Genomic DNA, 18,174 nt, shown 5'->3' on the forward strand with positions numbered 1-18,174 from the left:
GCTTTCTTTAAGGAGCTATGATCAATATTTTTATGTTTACAATGGAACATATGACTACGTGTATGTAACAGGTGTGCTTGCAGTGATTAACCCGCAGAGAATTAACACTCTACTCTGCAGTTCTCGTAGGCTTGAAGAAGCTTTAGAGCCCTATTACGCAAGAATTGGTATTTTTTGCAAATTGCTGTGTCGACAACTTTGCGAACACAGCCGAACATCAAGCGAGTGCAACAACACAAGACATAAATTATAACTTGACAGTTCAACAGCGAGAAGGCCAGGCATCAGTCTTTCAGCCTTTTATTTTGCAAAAGTCTCACCAATGACTGAAAGCCAATCTGAGATACTCTTGTCTGGCCTCTTTCCCGGTCACTCTCTCTTTTTTTCTTCTTTGCTTCCTCGGTCAACGTCCTCTTCATCTCTGCCATGTTGCCCCATACAGACCTAGCTTCTTCTTATAGCTAGCTGAAGACTCATAGTTGGTGGTGTGTGACGTAGTGTCACAAAATGTTACTCACTTCACGAGGGAGATCGAACCTGCTTAACCCAAGTTATATATTGCAAGAACAGGTGCTCGGGACGCGGAGTGGGAATGAGAGTGTCATTCTCTATTACAAGTCAGTGTGGCATCAGAATTATTTTGATGCTGTTATTTTCAGGTAAAATAGTGGCATAATATTGCGTTAAAATGTCTTTTAGCTTTACTGTTTTGATTCACACTCACTGCTCTCATAAGGGGGATAACTCAATTTAACTCACCTGGAAAAAATATAAATGGTGAAGGAGGAAAATAAACAGCCAAATAGGACTACAAATTGTTTTTAGTAAATTTACAATAACTAGCAAGCTGGCCGTTAACACATATATACGCCATGTCACGTTGCGTTACAGTTAACGTTAGCTAGTTAGCAAGAGAGCAGAGAAGAGGAAGAAGAGGAAACGGTTAGCTAGCTAAAAGTAATGGATAAAATGTTGAAATAGTTTAAGTAATGAATTAACAGTTGGACTTGTTAGGTAACAGTAATGGTTGAAATATGAGCTAAATGTAATAGATTCAATTCAATTCAATTCAATTTTACTTATATATAGCGCCAAAGCAGGTCTAGACCTACTCTATGATGATATTTACAGAAGCCCAACAATTCCCACCAAGAGCAGCACTAGGCGACAGAGGCAAGGAAAAACTTCCTTTTAAGAGGCAGAAACCTCGAGCAGAACCATGGCTCAGGGTGGTCATCTGCCTCGACCGGTTGGGGTGAAGGAGAGAGAGGGGAGGGAGGCAGCCTACACAATATACACACAGAGGTACAGACAGTAAAGGTGATGTTGCTATAGACTAAATGAAAAACGGTACAGATATTTATAGTAGTGTTAATGATAATAATCGTAATGCTAATGATTATAATAACAATAATAACAATAGGACTAGTAACAATAATTGTAGCAGAAGGTTTCGAGCAGGAACACGGGGGCAGCAGGTGACCCGCAGCCACAGATCCAGACTCCACAGCTCCAGAGCCAGAAACAGCTGCAGGAAGTGATAGGAGGAGAGAGGAGAGGGACGAGAAAGCATAAGACTACGGGAAAGGGAAGGAGTCGAGTTAGTAACATGCATTAATGGGATGAGGTTGCATACAGAGGGAGAGAAAGAAGAGGAGGGAGGAGCTCAGTGCATCGTGGGAAATCCCCCGGCAGTCTAGGCCTATAGCAGCACAACTAAGGGATGGTTCAGGACTCACCTGAGCCAGCCCTAACTATAAGCTTCATCAAAGAGGAAAGTCTTAAGCCTACTCTTAAATGTGGAGATGGTGTCTGCCTCCTGAACCCAAACTGGAACCTGGTTCCACAGGAGAGGAGCTTGATAGCTGAACGCTCTGGCTCCTAGTCTACTTTTGGAGACTCAGGGAACCACAAGTAACCCTGCATTCTGGGAGCGCAGTGCTCTGGTTGGGTATTAAGGTACTATGAGCTCTTTAAGATAAGATGGTGCCTGTAGGTTTGTAGATAAACAATGGAAACCGTTGGTGATGGATAAATGGTTGAAAAAGTTAGCTAAAAGTAATGGCTAGTCTAAATAGTTGAAAATCGCTGAAAGTCATGGTTAAAGGGTTATAACGTCCAGCTTCTGCCAGTCCAAGTGGTAGTACGAATGCAAGCAGTACCAAACTTTGATAATTAATTTGTTTGAAAACATACTGTAGGCCTATATCCACTTTATAAAGCTAATAGCGTTAAATAACCAGTTTATAATCCATTCATAACATATCTGGAACATAATGAGCGGTGTTGGTGAAGGAGTATTTGATACTGATTGATTTCATCTGATAGGGCTGTGGGTATGTCTTACAAAAATGGCTGTGAACCATTGCATTACATCATCACATAACACCTGTCCTGGCAGTTCAACTGCTGACAGTAGTGTAGTATTTTGACAAATGCCATTTGTGTATTTGGTGTTTTTGTGATGCAATCTGTTCTCACAGACTTTGACATTTGTCAAGCAAATGATTGTAACCTACAGATCAACATGGAGAATCGGTTAATATTGGATGCTTTTAACAAAAGATGTGGCAGCAATGCACATCAGATGGCACCAGTGGTTTCTGAAATCTGTTCAATAATAAGCAAAGGTTGGGGGGAAAAATGTGAAAATGAGACTGAACAAAAAGTGAAATTGTGCAGTTTAATATATGTTGAGTGAATGGCTAATAGAGCGGATAATTGAAAGAAATAGCATGTGATGAGAGCAACACCCTCTAAGAAACAAACTTACATTTCATGAAATGACGGATGACTGAAGGCTTTGGTGAAAGGGGATGTCAGAGGGAGGTGGAGAGATGGAAAGAGAGGGAGAAAGAGATGCAGACAAAAGGAAAAACATTTGCAGCCTGCCCTGCCCCCTCATCACTCTCTGGGGAACAAGGGATTATGGAAATGTATAAATGCAGGAGAGAGGGAGACTGACAGACAAGGAGGAGGAGGAGAGAAAGAGAAGGGAGAGAGGAAGAGAGAGAGAGAAAGAGCAAATAAGAGAGGGAGGGAGACAGAGCGATGCTATTGGTTGACTGTTATAACATCAAGCGTGATAGAAATATTTCTCTCGCAGTCTAAGAAATAGAGGAAGGAACGGACGGTAGACTCAGGAAAAACATTCAGGTCTGTTTTCAAAATCAGGCAAATAAGGAAAGGAGAAACAACAGAAAGGAGGACTAATTAACTTATGACTTCTGAGAGCTGTGGACATTTTTGCTTAACAACTGGAGAGATTTCAAAATCAGAATAAATGCGACTCAACATGTAGATGTTTTGCAGGTTTCTGGTTAAATTCCCCCCTCTTTTTCCCCCACAACTGAATATTTTACCCTGCACGCCAGCGAAGACCAGTCTAAATGTATTTGGAGAAATCTGAGGGATGCGTCTGAGAGAAAGATGCAGAGCAGAGAATTCTGACATGGTGCCGACCCAAATTGACAGAGACGAGGAAAGAGTGGACTGTTCAGTGGCAGACACGTCTCCAACCAGACACAGGTACTCTCTACTCGATACTAAGATCAGTCAAGACATTGATCTATGCTAACTGAAACAATTTTTTATTCTGAGCTTGTGTTTGTAAGTCCTCTTGGATGTGTGATACACTGACATTGTAATAATAAATAGTTGTTTCATTTGAAACCTGACTCAGCTGATTTACACTTGTATTATTGTATTGCAAAATCAACAGTGGCAACCAGTAATTTGCTTTGTTAGAATATAACTGTTTAATGTGCAAAGCAATACCTTGCATCTTCAGCACATGATCAGATTTATGTGGAGGTAAATCATTTCTCCAAAATGTAGAAATAAAATAAGTGATATATGAAGAGCATACTGTCTTTGTAAATAATAACTCAGCCAATCTGCAAACTATGGATGTTTATTAATATTTTAAATATGATTTAGAAATGTGCGTCATTAATGGTGTTCTTGATTTAGACCAACAGATTTACTGAAAGCCATATGACAAACTACTTAACTATCACAAGCCATAACCATCTTACACAGTAATCCTGACAGTTTTTCAAAGCAGTGCTGTGCTTAGTATCGACAAGAATCCTGTGCTTCTGAGGAGGAGACATTTTGCCTGTCCGAGACAGAAAAGAGGAGCATCAGGACAACGACAGACAACAGACATATGAGTGCTTCCTAAATCAAAGTGAGAGAGGGGTCGCCTCCTGTCAGATACACAAGAAGAGACAAAGACAGGATGAGGGGATACAATGAATCCACAGCTCAAGCTGATTATTGATTGTTACTAAAACTGAATGCTTTACCTACCTGGACGACAGACTCGTCAGACTTGTGTCGGAGGGGAAAACAGACAGTAACCTCCACTAAAAGAAGGAGGGAGAACCGGCAGTAGCCAATATAGAGAAGGAGTAGGGGGCAAGTTCCCTTTCTCTCTCTCGACCCATCTCGTCGTCAGGCTGGCTGGGACAGCCATGGCGTTCACCTTTGCGGCCTTCTGCTACATGCTCACCTTGGTGCTGTGCGCGGCTCTCATCTTCTTCGTCATATGGCAGGTGAGTGGCACTGTGCACACTGCACACACAGTGAAACTAAAACGGGCCCATGTAGGGCCTGTGAACGTCCACGCTCAGTCCCACACAGGCAGACAAACATATCCACCTACACACAGTTGTACAACACTGACAGGAACGCACCATACACACACCTCAGATCCTCCAAAGGTAATGATGTGAATAAATATGTCAGCTGAATCTCAAAGAACACCTGTAGAGTAGTTGTACCTATATGTGTCTGACATTTTGAATTGCCTCTTAAAAGCCACCAAATGAGACTTTGTTCCCTTCAATTTCAAACTGTGAAGACATAATTAGTTGGATAAAGATTAATTTTTGAGCTGGATGATACAGAGTTGCATGAGCCTGAAAAACGCAGGGTGTTCAGTTTATATGCGTGTGCTTTTTCATCTATTTCCATACAGTGACTTTAGGTGACCTGCTTACTTGATGGTTTATCACTACTGTAATTAACTGGAGCTTGTCTGACCTTTTCACATCCAACAAAAAGACAGACTCAAACCGGCTCCTCAGTCGCTCCAATAAAAGCCACCTATGATCAGTTCCTCCAACAAGGTGCTCAGGCTTTAGCAAGCTGCACATAATGAGTACAGGGACGCGTCTAAACACAGTGATCATAAATATCACTGCGAATTTGTCCGCCGGCGGCATTTTGAGTGAAATTTTCACAGATGCCGCTGGACACCAGGGCACTCTGTTTTCTGTTTACACAAGGGCAGGCTCGACAAACACTCTGCTTTGATTGCTCACCTTTAACATTCACTCTATGGAGGCAGTAATAATGTGAGATACAAAACATATCATTATTAAAACAAGACTTGAAATGACTAATGTACCAATTGACTAAGTGGGTGAGACTACATATGAGTCAGTCAGTGTGTCTGTGTGTGAAAGAGACGGGGAGAAGCGTGTCTGGCTCAGCACTCAACCGTGCGATTGAAATGCTTATCAAATTGATTTGGTTCACCCCCTTCCCCTAGTCTGCCTCCACCCACGGTACAGCACCCCAATTCTATGTGGCTCTCAACCAATCAGAGCACTTGCTCACTGCTATAGTAACCATGGATCCCACTGAGGGGCTCGCCGTGTCGCCATGGAAACTGCATCTGTTTACAACAGAGCTAAGTGTGAAAGACGGCGAGGGAGAGCCGTACAGACTCATGTGGGGAAATGACCACCAGGACTGTTTCTGTTTCCAACAGATAGAAGCGCTCTGTTTTCATATTGTCATTATCATCATTGTGGACGAGAGTCAGATGCTCATTTATCTGCATATAATGTCTGTTTTTATTGCATTCCAATGAGCCGTCAAAGTTCCTGTGTTAAAGCTGAACTGATGATAAACCAACAGGTGGCCTTTACACTGAGAATTATTGGTATTTTTATAGAGCTATTAATCAGGTAGCGGATGAGAAATACTATCACACATGCTCGCCTCACAGCAGTTAGAGAGCTATCAGTGACAGTGACATTGTTTTCTACACAGTGTCCTCAAATGAAAATCTTTAAAAATTATTAAACAAAAACTATACAAGTTGTGACATAGACCTCCAGCATACTTTTGACTGATTGTTTCAGTCCTGCCAGATTATAAATACATAAATGCGTATTTTAACCTCTTCTATAGAAAGAGACTACATGATGACACATGGTATGAACACAATAGGAGCTCATATACAGTGTACAGGGAAAGGGCAAGGCTGTAAGTAATTACACATGTAGAGATTCACCATTTAATTACTATGTGTGAACAATGTGGCTGCAGCTCTGCAAGATGTAGATGTAGAGTGTGCAGTACAGTATTATACAACAGGCTGAGATTGTGACATGAGCCAACAATGTATTATTTGCATAGACATAGATTCAGTATGTGCATTATTCATCGGTATTTGAAAGGTACAGTAACTAAACCCAAACAAACATACGTGTCTGTTGTTTTTCAGATCATTGCGTTTGATGAGCTTCGCACAGACTTCAAAAACCCCATTGATCAGAGTAATCCCACAAGAGCGGTAAGGACCCTGCTGTTTTATTTCTTTCAAGAATGATCAAACCCTCGTGTCCACTGAGAAATCTCTTCTTTTCAGTTCCAAGAAGATCCCTCAGTTATCCACACATAGGGACTGAGAACAAACTGAGGGTTACACTCCAAAAATGCTGCATATGACCCCAAATTCATCAATTAATATTACACATTCCCAAAACAGAGTTCATAAACTCCTCAACAGACTGAGTTTATAAGGAACGGTCTTTAATGAGAAACTCACAGCGTACTAACATTTAATGTCTGTAATCATACCGGGAAAGCATCATTTCATGTAAATGAAGGTTTTCTGATTTGGCAAAGACATCTTTCAAATGTTTCATTCAGCTGCATTCAGCCTCTCTATTGATTTTTCAACAACAAATATGTGTACTATTGCAAACAATTCCTACTAATCCAAGCTTCTAGATGATTGCAACAGTAGCACTTAGACAGCGTTAGCCTTGAAAACTCATTTGTATGTAGGCTGAAGCAATCAACATTTTACAAAGACAGTGGCTCATTGGCTTAATCAGTTAAAGAGATTGATGTAATGAAGCCGCTGTTTGTATGACGAGATACTGTGCTGTCGCCACAAGATATGTGCAGATACAATGCTCTGAAGTGAAAAAAAATATTTTGAGAAAAAATATTAATTGTCCAAGTAAATTCAAGATTTCATCTTCCACTTTTGCAGTGTCACTTATGTACATCATGCATACCAAGTCATAAAATAACATTATCATGAGTCAATAATGAGTGCTATTATTAATTTAGCAAGCTGACAGCCGCTGTGAATGTCTTTTTCACAAGTTAGCTAATGTTCTAGGAATCATGTGAACCTGCATCTGAACTGCAAAGTGAGAGTGATGAGGAGTGGGAGAGGAAACTGTGAAAGCAGACTGTGGGAGTGTGGAGGCACGCCAGCTACAGGGGGTGTACACAATAACTGCAACACCTGTAAAATATAATGCAACCAAATAGAGAGATGGAGAGGTACTTTTTCTGACAAAGCATCAGCAAATATTGAACATTACCAGCTTCAAGGCAGTAGGATTTGTATCAAGGCTACTGTGCTGGATTGCATTACGTTGCAGGTGTTTTGTCAATCTATAACAAACAACCTGAACTTGCCATCTTAACGGATGTCAACATGTCAGATGTGTTCAGAAAGAACATGATCAGCTGCCGCCAGTCACAAAATCAATAAACTGCACAAACAGAGGAAGACATACATGGCAACAGTCTTGGAAAATAAACAGCAATTATTTCTGATGTTAGCACAGAGCAACGTGTGTTCACTCAACTGCCATTGTCTACAAAAAAGACAAAAGCAGTAAATGTTTGTCATTGAGAGAGAAAATAGAGAAGAAAATAACGGGACAGACTAAACACGTGTTTCCAAATCAGGTTTATGTTTACAGCCATTAATCACAGTTACAAGTTAAAAGGGAGACACAAACACAATGGTACGACACACTGTGATTGGCTGGTTGACAAAAAGTGACTGAAATCTAGAATTATTTCCTCATGAAATGTCTTAAAAGGCGAATCACCCAATAAAGAGCAGTGACATGCATAATTATACGGCAGTGCTATACTCTCCACTGTAAAATAACGAATGACAAAAATCATGCTCTTTCATTTCAAGCCTTCTTTAATGTTAGTGGATGTAGAAAAATTATAAGCTTGTTCGTCAGTGATATAAATTATTTTATTCTTACCTGTCACTTAATTTCATAATAGTTACCTGATAACTAACTGAACAACATACTTGACAACACTCTGTGCCCTCATTTGTTGCTATATTGTGAAATGTCTCCACTGCCTTTGATTAATGTCTTATGTCATGTTTCCCTAGTTGGAACAATTAAATATTCAGTGAACTGGATGGCCTGACGTTAATCAGGGCACCTCAGGGAGGCTCCAGGCTATAAAATCCAAGCAGAGTTACTGCAGGACAACAATTTATAATTACAATTACACACCACAGAATGTACACCAGCTTAGCTGCCAGGTGCAGCACTATGCCCTTTACATTTTAAAACTCAGTGTTGTAGAAGGTGACGCACAAATCAAGCAAAAAGAGGAAAAATTACATAGACCAAAACCAACAGCTGCAAATAAACAGTGAGGCTGTGGAGCCAGTGTCTGCTTTGGAGGCTGGGTGGTGTAGATTCAGGGAAAAATCCACTTTCAAGTCATCGGGGGAGTTTATTTATTTAGAATATATGTCCACAGATTCATAAAAGGTGAAGCATGTGGCTCTGGCTGAAGGGAATGCACATCAAAGGGGCTTCAATACTGGAAGCCATCATCTTATAACTAAGACAGATGCCTCAATACAATACAAAATGAGTATAAATAAAGCAAAACAAATTAACAATCAGTTTGTTAATTACCAGACTATTTGAACATTTCTTTACCTCCTGTCTTAGCCTGCTAATGGAAACAGATTAATCTAGGTGGATGAACTACAGCAAAACATATAATTTGCCTTTGTAGCTAATCAGTGAACACCCAAATATAACATCCCCATAAGCGGCCACCAGCTTCTGGCTAGTAGATGCAGCAGCAGAAGATGGATGGCACTCTTATGGCTCACAGGAGGCCCAAAACTGTATAAAAGGTTTATTGCTTCAAATGCTTCAATCGGTTTGGCCTACTCAACAAACCACCATTTATTTTTCATGCTTTGTTGCTTTAAAAATAAATGTTTAAACAATATAATGGAAAATAACTCAAGAGTCTGAGACAAAAAATTAACTCGTTCAGTCGGTCAGTTATTATTCATTAATTAATTTAGCTATGTCTATTTCTTTAGTGTTGGGGTAGAGATGTATGACATGTATGACAGAGCGAATCAAAATGCATTGTACAGATGCCTCTTTTACACTAACCATAACATTTACATTTATATATATTAAGTAGGAATCTCCGTGTTTTTGGAAGTTTTGGGATTTTATTGATGTGTCAATGTGTCAGCATTTGTTAGCTGTCCCTCAAAACACAATTATATGAAACTGAAGAGCTTGTGTCATCTCTGCCTTGAGATTTATTTTCATGGATAGACACAGTTAGAAAAAACTGTGAAGAAATATGCAGACTGTTAATCAGACTTTCTTTATATCCACTCCACAGAGAGAAAGGATCCTCAACATTGAAAGAATCTGCAACCTGCTTCGCAAAGTGAGTAATAGTTGTTTTTCACCTGCTGCTGGTGGGTGACTCAAACAGGGGGGCTTCAGAATTGCATGACCATTTATCTTTCCAACCATTGTGAGGACTGTGACGCACACTGATTCATTTCACATGTAACCCTCCCCACGACCCCGTCATCTCTGTTCTGCAGACATGCAGAGATGGAGAACACTGAGACAGTCAAGAAGGTTTTTTTTTTTTCAAATCTCAAGGCTTTCAGAAAGAGAAATCAGTATCCCTGAAATGTGACATGCTGTGGAGGCCATTTTGAACATGAGTGTGTTGGAAAATGTTCAATACTGGAATAAAGACATATGATACAACAAGAGCTTTCATTTATCAGGGAAGGCAGCATGGTAGCATGGTAGCTGTTCTATTAGGGCCCATGTATTTATGCAGAGATGATAATTTGAGCCATAATGTAAGATGTTTTTATGATTGAATGGACAGATAATCAGTTAAAAATGGGTTAAAAGGGAGGAAAATGCATGTTGGAGGTTGACTTGTATGTAGCTACTCATTCGCAGATGATTGCTTTTGACTGATCATTTGATTTATTGATTCATTATTTTACACAGTGGTGCACTGCAAGGAACCTAAGTGCCTCTGCTACATACCCACTCCATCACTATATAATTGAAAAAGAAATTAGATGAAACATATTTGTTTAATGTTTTTGCTGTAGCGCAAATATAATTTCAAATGCCTTAAATTGTTGTAGATGGAGACATGGATTTATTTAGCTAAAACCATGAGGACACTCACAAATGTAGATGCAGTAAAAAAAAAAAAAAATCTGTTTCCTAACCAATTTTCTAATACAAAGGTGATCATTCTAGCCTGGTAGTCAGACTGCACTGCCATTTTGGTTTCATGTCATTATTCAGTCTGACAGTGTTAATTCCAAAACTGCCCGGAGGATTATTTTCCCCCCAAGTGGTGACAAACCTGTCCCATCAACAAAATCGACAGAGAAGCTGTAAAGATTGCTCAGAGAAATTATAGGTTGCTATGGCAAAGAAAAGGATATTTCGATTTAAAAAGGATTTCTTTAAAGTGACTGTAATTAATATGTTTATTTTGACAATGGAATCAAATGACTACTAGTATGTAGTGATGAAGCTGTAGAGAATTATCAATCGACTCCGCAGTTTGTTTTTTGCTGCTTGGTTTAGTGTCATCATCTCCATAGCATTGTTTTGGGCTGCAGCAGGCAGCTGTTTCAATCGAAAAAATGACCCTACACTGTTAATTGTTTCAGCATCATTGCAACAATAGAAAAAGTTGGCGAGTAGCTCGTGAACATAGTGGAGCATTCAGCAGCTAAAGAGCCAGATATTTCCCTCAGGAGTTGGTGGAGACAAAAAAAACCTGAGAGTGACTATTGGACTTACATTTATCATTCATTCATTCAGAGACGTCTCCAGATAGAGATTTTCTTTGTGTCAGCTGGATGTGCAAATAAGCAACTGTTTGCTAACAACTTAAAAGTTGGAGATATTTCAGTGTCGTGCTCACAGCTTGTTGATCCAGAGGTCTTGCAGGCCAGCCACCAATATGAGCTGCCTGGACCATGCATGCCAAACTACATCGACTTCTGCTAACATCTACACACCAATCTACATGCGTTTGAAACTATATTTGCACTCGTAACAGCAGTGAGCCACTCGTAACATTAACACCTTCTGTGTGAAAGTGTTTGCCTCGCAGTGCGATTTTGGTTCCATAGAATTGTGGTTATAATACAACATGCAGCACAGGAGTGTTTCAGTGTTGCAATGTCAAAACTTAATCATTTTAGTTTCTAAGTAACCTGACTCCCTGTGTCTTTTCTGGTTAGTTGGTGGTACCGGAGTACTCCATCCATGGGCTCTTCTGCCTGATGTTCATGTGTGCTGGAGAGTGGGTCACACTTGGCCTGAATATCCCGCTGCTCTTCTACCATCTGTGGAGGTACAGTCCCATAACAGATGTCTGATAAGCTTCTGTTGGTCTGATGCGAGAGTGAGCCAAACATCTCTGCCTTTTCAGGTTTTTGCATCGGCCAGCTGATGGGTCAGAGGTCATGTATGATCCTGTCAGTGTGATGAATGCCGACATTCTCAATTATTGCCAGAAGGAGTCCTGGTGCAAGCTGGGCTTTTATCTGCTTTCTTTCTTCTATTATCTCTACAGGTAAGTGTAAATTCACAATCTTTTCCATACACTGCTGCTTGATGTACGTTTCAGATTTGTTGTGTATGACCTTGTACAAGGCGCAAGAAAGCAGTACAATTGTTGTTCTCTTTTTCTTCTTTTAAAAAAAAATTGGTCTATTTCCTGCTGAAGTATGGTCTACGCCTTGGTGAGCTTCTAACAGGCGGGAGATCTGGAGAAAGAAAAGGAAGTATATGTAAGAAAGACACAGAGGAACAAATGGAGACATCAGCTCTTCCTCTCTTCATGTATCCTTCCCATCACTGGCTTCTTGGGTTTTCAACAATCTAACCTTGGACAAAACAAGAGGACCAATCTGAGAGATATTATGAATGTAAAGGTGTTGCCTCCGCTCGATCATTGCTTTATCCAATATACTGCTGTCGGACGGCTGGACAAATCTTTGAAGGACTGAAAGGAAACAGAAGGAGGACGTGTATTGCCTTTGACCCATTATACGAATTAACAATACATTTCTGAAGGGCTGGACTTTTCCCATGCTGCTCTTAATGATCCAGTCGCTCAACTCACTGTGAATCTCCAAACACTTAGGGGCTGGAAAACTAAATACTACAACTAAATGTACTAAAAGCAGGATTGTATTGGTATCATTCCATGTATTCCAGACAACAGACACCTGTCATATCAAACCACTGCTTTGATTGTGTTACAGGTACATTAAACTGTAGGAAACTGGTTAAATTGTACAGGAGAGCCTTAAAGCACTGTAAGCAATGCAGAAGGCCTGGCAGGGAAATAACAGATTGGTGTGTGCACAGACACTTTTAACCAGGATGGAGACAGACCAACACAACATCTCCTTGATGCCAGCCTGCAACAAAAACAACAAGCTATCATCATAAGTTTGACTTCGAGGGTCAATGCTTGTAATGTGCATTCAAAATAAGTAGGTCCATAGCTGTAAGGATGTATTTTATGCTACATGCTATAAGTTCATGCTTTCCAAAGAGCGTAATGCTCAGACATATAATGCCAAAAGTTTATATCTAAAAGACATTGTGCCAAATTAAGAAGTCAGTTAGGAGGAGTGAAAAGAAATCGCTTATAGTGTCTTCATCTACATGCTAAGGCACTGTCAGGCCTTGGCTTTATTTTCACTTTCTTTAAGACACATTTGATTTTGGCACACTGTTTTTTTCTTGAAAAAATAGAAAGGAAAAAAAATGTAGTTCTGTTGTATTTTTTAGTGTGCAGGGAGCGCCTTATTTCTATTCCCAGTGAAGTTTACTCTTACTCATCTGCATCTATACTATAGTCATTTTAGCACAGCAACTTTTCTCTGATCTGAGGTAGAATCTAGAAATCTCATGTACAAAAAGCAATTAAAAACTAGCAATGTAATATGATTCATGAGACATATCGATGCAGTGTTATTCCGTGTATGTAATAACAGTGAGTGGGAGATGAGACATTGATGACTCTATGTTTCCGTTATTTCAGACGTGTAAAGATGGTGAAGTCATCTCAATACGTCTACAATCATACAGTTTCACAAGGGACAGACGTAAGACGTGAAATGTTGCTGATGACCAAGATTTGTAAACAGCAAAGCCTTTCCTCAGCTGGTGCTGCCTTTGCTATCATGTGTTCAGTAGTTTGAACTATTTGTAGATAATTGATGGTTTAAATGTGTGATTTTAACAACAGTAGAAAAACAGAAATGAGCCTGAGAATCAACAATCTGCGATGTTTGTCATACGCAGACTCCACGTGTAGACAATGGTGGTGATAACGTGTTTGGTCTATATACTGTGGGACCCACTTAGGAAAAAAATGTCTTGAATACCACAGCCTATTGAAGTAGTTTAAATTATGTCAATGATTTACATTGAAAATGGTAGTTGCGTCTCTGATCCATGATGACCAGTAATCTTCTTATAATTCTTTTTTTTTTCTCCATTATTTTCATAAACAAGTAAAATCATTTCTGGAAAATGAAATACAGAACACAATAGTAAATATTATTGTATTAATTTACTACACAAATACATTTGCTGTACATTTTGCGTATGTTAGTATATTTATAAAAGGTTTAACTACCTTTATAGATACTAATATTAATTAAATAGCAATACCTAGGATGAGGCTGACAAATTTCTATTTTTAATCATAGTCAACAAATCCCATGAAAAGACTAAAACCAACAATGTCTCAATATTTGCGACTTCCCTTTACAGTCTGTGGCATTCAGCCCCAAGAACATTAGTTTCTAGTGAAGATGTAAATCTTCAAAAACATGATACAAATATATTCCTTCATTTTTAAAACAGGCTAAATCATTTCCCAGCACAGCTGAGCACTGTTGATTTTATCAAATGTCACTCCAACAAGAGTAAATAGTGAATTTCTTGGGGACTATTTTGACCAGAGGATTAATTCACATTTGCAGCAGTATTTTCAGCAGCAGAATGTTTATGTGTATGTGGGATCGATCCAGAATAAACTACAGAGCCCATGTTAATCGTAATGAAGGGATATTTTACCCAGGTAACAGTGTCACTCACTGATATACGTTATTATTTTCTCCTACTGTGTTTATTGTTATGCATCAAAATGCCAAAGCAAATTCCTTGTATGTGAAATCCTACTTGGCAATTAACCCGCTGCTGATTCTTTAATAGTTAGAAGCTCTGTGGCAGAGAGGAATAAGCTAGATCAAGCTTTTGCTCTATGGGCATTGCTGGTTTTAGTCCTTTTTTGTTGACAATAAGAAAAATGCAGAATATCACTTCTCTTATCCTTTAAACACAATCCAAAACAGAATATTTTCCAGTTTAAAAAACATTTAGTCCCCACTTCTGTTACAGCAGTCGTCCTGCAACAATATGTCCAATGACTTTTTGATTGCTATAGAATGCCACCAATTAAGAACCTCTGCAGTAGAGCTTCACCACACACACACACACACACACACACACACACACACACACACACACACACACACACACAAGCACCTCTTGTGTCAATCAGTCTATTTCATGTCACTTTGGTACTAATAAAGGGTTTAGAGGGAGCAACTCAAGCCGTTTGTATGATTTGAATTTCAACCAAATTGCAAGATTTACTCGACTGAAGCAACTTTAATATTCTGTCAATGTTCTTGAAGACACACAGCAGACAGACAGTGCATGTTGTGCCAAATGATGTTCCCACTGAAGTAATCACAGGACAGGACACCTCAAAACTCTGCCAACAATGTGAGTGTTTTGAGTCTGGACAATCACTATTAAAGCACAGGAACACCAGGAAAAGAGGAGAGCTTGGTTTGAAGTTATTATGTAGTTGCTCTAAACAAAGCATTTTAGAAAACTGTATTTAAGTATCTATTTGTATCTGTCTTTTATACATTTATCATCAATGTGCGCTACAGTAAATTTGGTGGATTACTTTATATTTATTAGGTTACACTATGATGTACAGTTAATGAACTGTGATTCTCATGCCATATTCTAATAAAACGGTAACTCCAAAATGATCATCTTCAAGTTTCCTATTTCTTGCCTGTTAAGGGTCAGTATTTTCTGTGATGCATTTTGCAGACCTGATGCTCTGCCAAGACCAGAGATGTACCAAGGGAGAAAAATATAACTCTGAGGATGATGAGGGGGGAATTATAACCGAGGATACTAAGTGGTGCCTTAGATGGAGTATGGAAGACGAACTGCCACCCTGAAAGCTGTCAAAAAGCAGCTGCATTTAGAAGTGGTTTCCTCTTAAAAAGCACCAGAATAACTGAATTCCCTGAAAATGCCTCCCTGATGTGATAAGAGTTTCTACTGAAGAGGCAGCAAAGAGGATGATGGTCTTTCATAAATGTCTGTACCTCTAGAATACTAACATATCAAATTATAGAGCACTGGGTGGCTGTTGGATTGCATAACAAAACTAAGTTGATAATCTGCACAGTAAGAGACCACTGATGAAAATGTCACTGCAGCTGTAATACATTTAAAATGTTCTGACTTTGTCTTTTCTTCTGAAAGAAAAAAGAAACAGCAGAAAATGAGAACATGTCTCTGAGCCGGCTCAGGGACTCATTTGCAGGGTGTGTATGGCTTTGCCAGGTTATCGCTTGTCTAAATAATGATTCAGACAAAAGACAGAGCAACAACCAGGCTTCAAGCTGGCGTTTTCCCTCTGTTTGAAAAGGACATATCATTCCCCGCTGTCACCATGGAAACTAAATTGTATTAGAGATTCCTGTTGACTCACTCTGAGGCTCAAAACACACAAAAAAATACAATTCAGCTTGGTTCACATGCCTGGCAGCACTGCTTTTCTGCACAACACATTTTTTTCAAATTATATTCCCTCCTGTGCATATATAACAGCTTTGTAGTCATGTAGTCATGATGACCCCACCCCCAATGACACCTGCTTATCCCAGTTATACGGATATGTAAACACACACACAAACAGCAACTTGCACGCACACACACAACACATGCATCTGTTTCTCGATCTGCCTCATCCCACGGTTCGCGCCGTTTCACACTCATCATCGCGGGCTTTTCCTTTTTCAGCACCCTTCACCATAATAATTGTCTCAACTCTGTTCCCCTCTCTCCTACGTCTGTGCTCTCAGAGAGGTGTTACCATGGAAACTGGCTACAACTGATGGGTCTGAAACATCATGATTGGCATACACAATTTGCAACTGCACACACACACACACACACACACACACGCGCACACACTAATTCTGCTCATTCATTGTTATGCAAGGCACTCGCAGATGTTGAATACTATTATACGCGCAGACATAGGAAAACCATAGGACACGCTGTATGTTAAGGTCTTGTGCTTGACAAATAAACATGTAATTGAAGCTTCTTGTTAAGCTTTCTTGGCAGAATGCCACAACATTAACAGTTACACAAAGACTATGGAGACTGTGAGGGAAAAGTGAAAGCATAGAAGCTCAGAGTGAACTATTTCATTAAAAAGAAGAGATGAATTGAAAGGGGAAAAGGAGAATGGAAAGAATAAATTGTGGTTATGTGGCACGTATTCCTGCTAAACACAGAACTTTTATTTAATCATTTCATACACAGACTTTCTTCTGGCAATTTTCCCCTGAAGACTGAAAAATGTGAAATAAAAATCACCACCTTAATCCCAAATCAACTGTAGTCATTAAATACATTTTGTTTGATTATTTTATAATTGGATCATTTTCATTTTGTCATTGCAACATTAAGATGTTGGGTTTGCTTTATTTCATCCTGAGAAAAAGGAAGGAGTACTTTCTTAACAGTGACTGTTTGTGTCCAAGAATGTGTCAGACCAGTTCGCACTTATGTTTTTATTTGGACTGCGGATCTTCTGTCCAGACTGAGACTTGAGCGTGACTCACTCTCTGTCAGCTGCTGTCTCATGTACAGTATAAAAATATCCATCGCTGTCATCTGAAACTGTAAATAGTGAGTTCATTATCAGTGAATTCCATCATTTATAAAATGTCATGACATTTCATTTGTCAATTATGTGCAAATAAGCAAATTAGAAAATGTGACCTTCAAAATGTATTTTGCTAAACATAAACTGTTAATCTGCGCTGGAATAAAAAATCCATATATATATATGTATACATTTCTTTTTTTGTCCAGTTAAGACTATATACGATGTAGGCACTAATGTAAGCACAATTGTAATTGTCCTTTAAATCTGACAGGTATCCTCACAACTAATTTTAAGATTCAATTTTAAGATCAAATCACAGTATATGTTTTATGAATGAGGCCTCGAGGCTTTTATATTTGAGGTTTCTTCTGTGCTCCTTTGCTCTTAGTAATGACCATGACAGTGTCTAATTTTACCCCTGACAGACAGACTACTGAAATATTGATCACAACGTAGGTTAAACACTTGGAAGATTGTTAGAGCTTTCTATGAGTAGGAAGCCCAAGAGCAACTTTTCTCAGCAAAAACACTAACTGATGTCTGCCAGAATGTCAAACTGAGACACATTTAGGCAGTTTAGACAACAGTGAACAGGTCTAGGCTGCATGGTCAGAAAATGTGAGTTCTTGTCTAAAATTCTATATTATCTTCGCTAAAGATGGATGAGGAGCAACAGTGTTTAGATCAGTGGAAAAAGGAATTACTCAGATCTTTTACTTGAGTAAATGTACCAATACAACAATGTAAAAG

General features: G+C 39.2%; 1 protein-coding gene across 4 annotated transcripts in view; it reads left to right on the forward strand.

Annotated features, from left to right (window-relative positions):
* The window catches only part of cnih2 (cornichon family AMPA receptor auxiliary protein 2), an 18,651-nt gene extending 5,271 nt beyond the window's left edge, over nucleotides 1-13,380 (forward strand). Inside the window, exons 1-8 of one of the 4 annotated variants that reach the window (XM_046038806.1) lie at nucleotides 458-659; nucleotides 3,375-3,528; nucleotides 4,042-4,559; nucleotides 6,524-6,592; nucleotides 9,745-9,792; nucleotides 11,645-11,757; nucleotides 11,836-11,979; nucleotides 12,133-13,380. In XM_046038806.1, the coding sequence (XP_045894762.1) occupies nucleotides 4,479-4,559; nucleotides 6,524-6,592; nucleotides 9,745-9,792; nucleotides 11,645-11,757; nucleotides 11,836-11,979; nucleotides 12,133-12,160 (483 nt within the window). In that variant the 5' untranslated portion in view covers nucleotides 458-659; nucleotides 3,375-3,528; nucleotides 4,042-4,478 and the 3' untranslated portion in view covers nucleotides 12,161-13,380. Of the gene's footprint in view, nucleotides 1-457; nucleotides 660-3,374; nucleotides 3,529-4,041; nucleotides 4,560-6,523; nucleotides 6,593-9,744; nucleotides 9,793-11,644; nucleotides 11,758-11,835; nucleotides 11,980-12,132 lie in introns of those variants that run through there. The other 3 variants (XM_046038804.1, XM_046038807.1, XM_046038805.1) reach the window with 3 other exon arrangements.
* Nucleotides 13,381-18,174: the final 4,794 nt, after the last annotated feature.

Source organism: Micropterus dolomieu, linkage group LG23, assembly GCF_021292245.1.
Source record: "Micropterus dolomieu isolate WLL.071019.BEF.003 ecotype Adirondacks linkage group LG23, ASM2129224v1, whole genome shotgun sequence".
NCBI lineage: Eukaryota > Metazoa > Chordata > Actinopteri > Centrarchiformes > Centrarchidae > Micropterus > Micropterus dolomieu.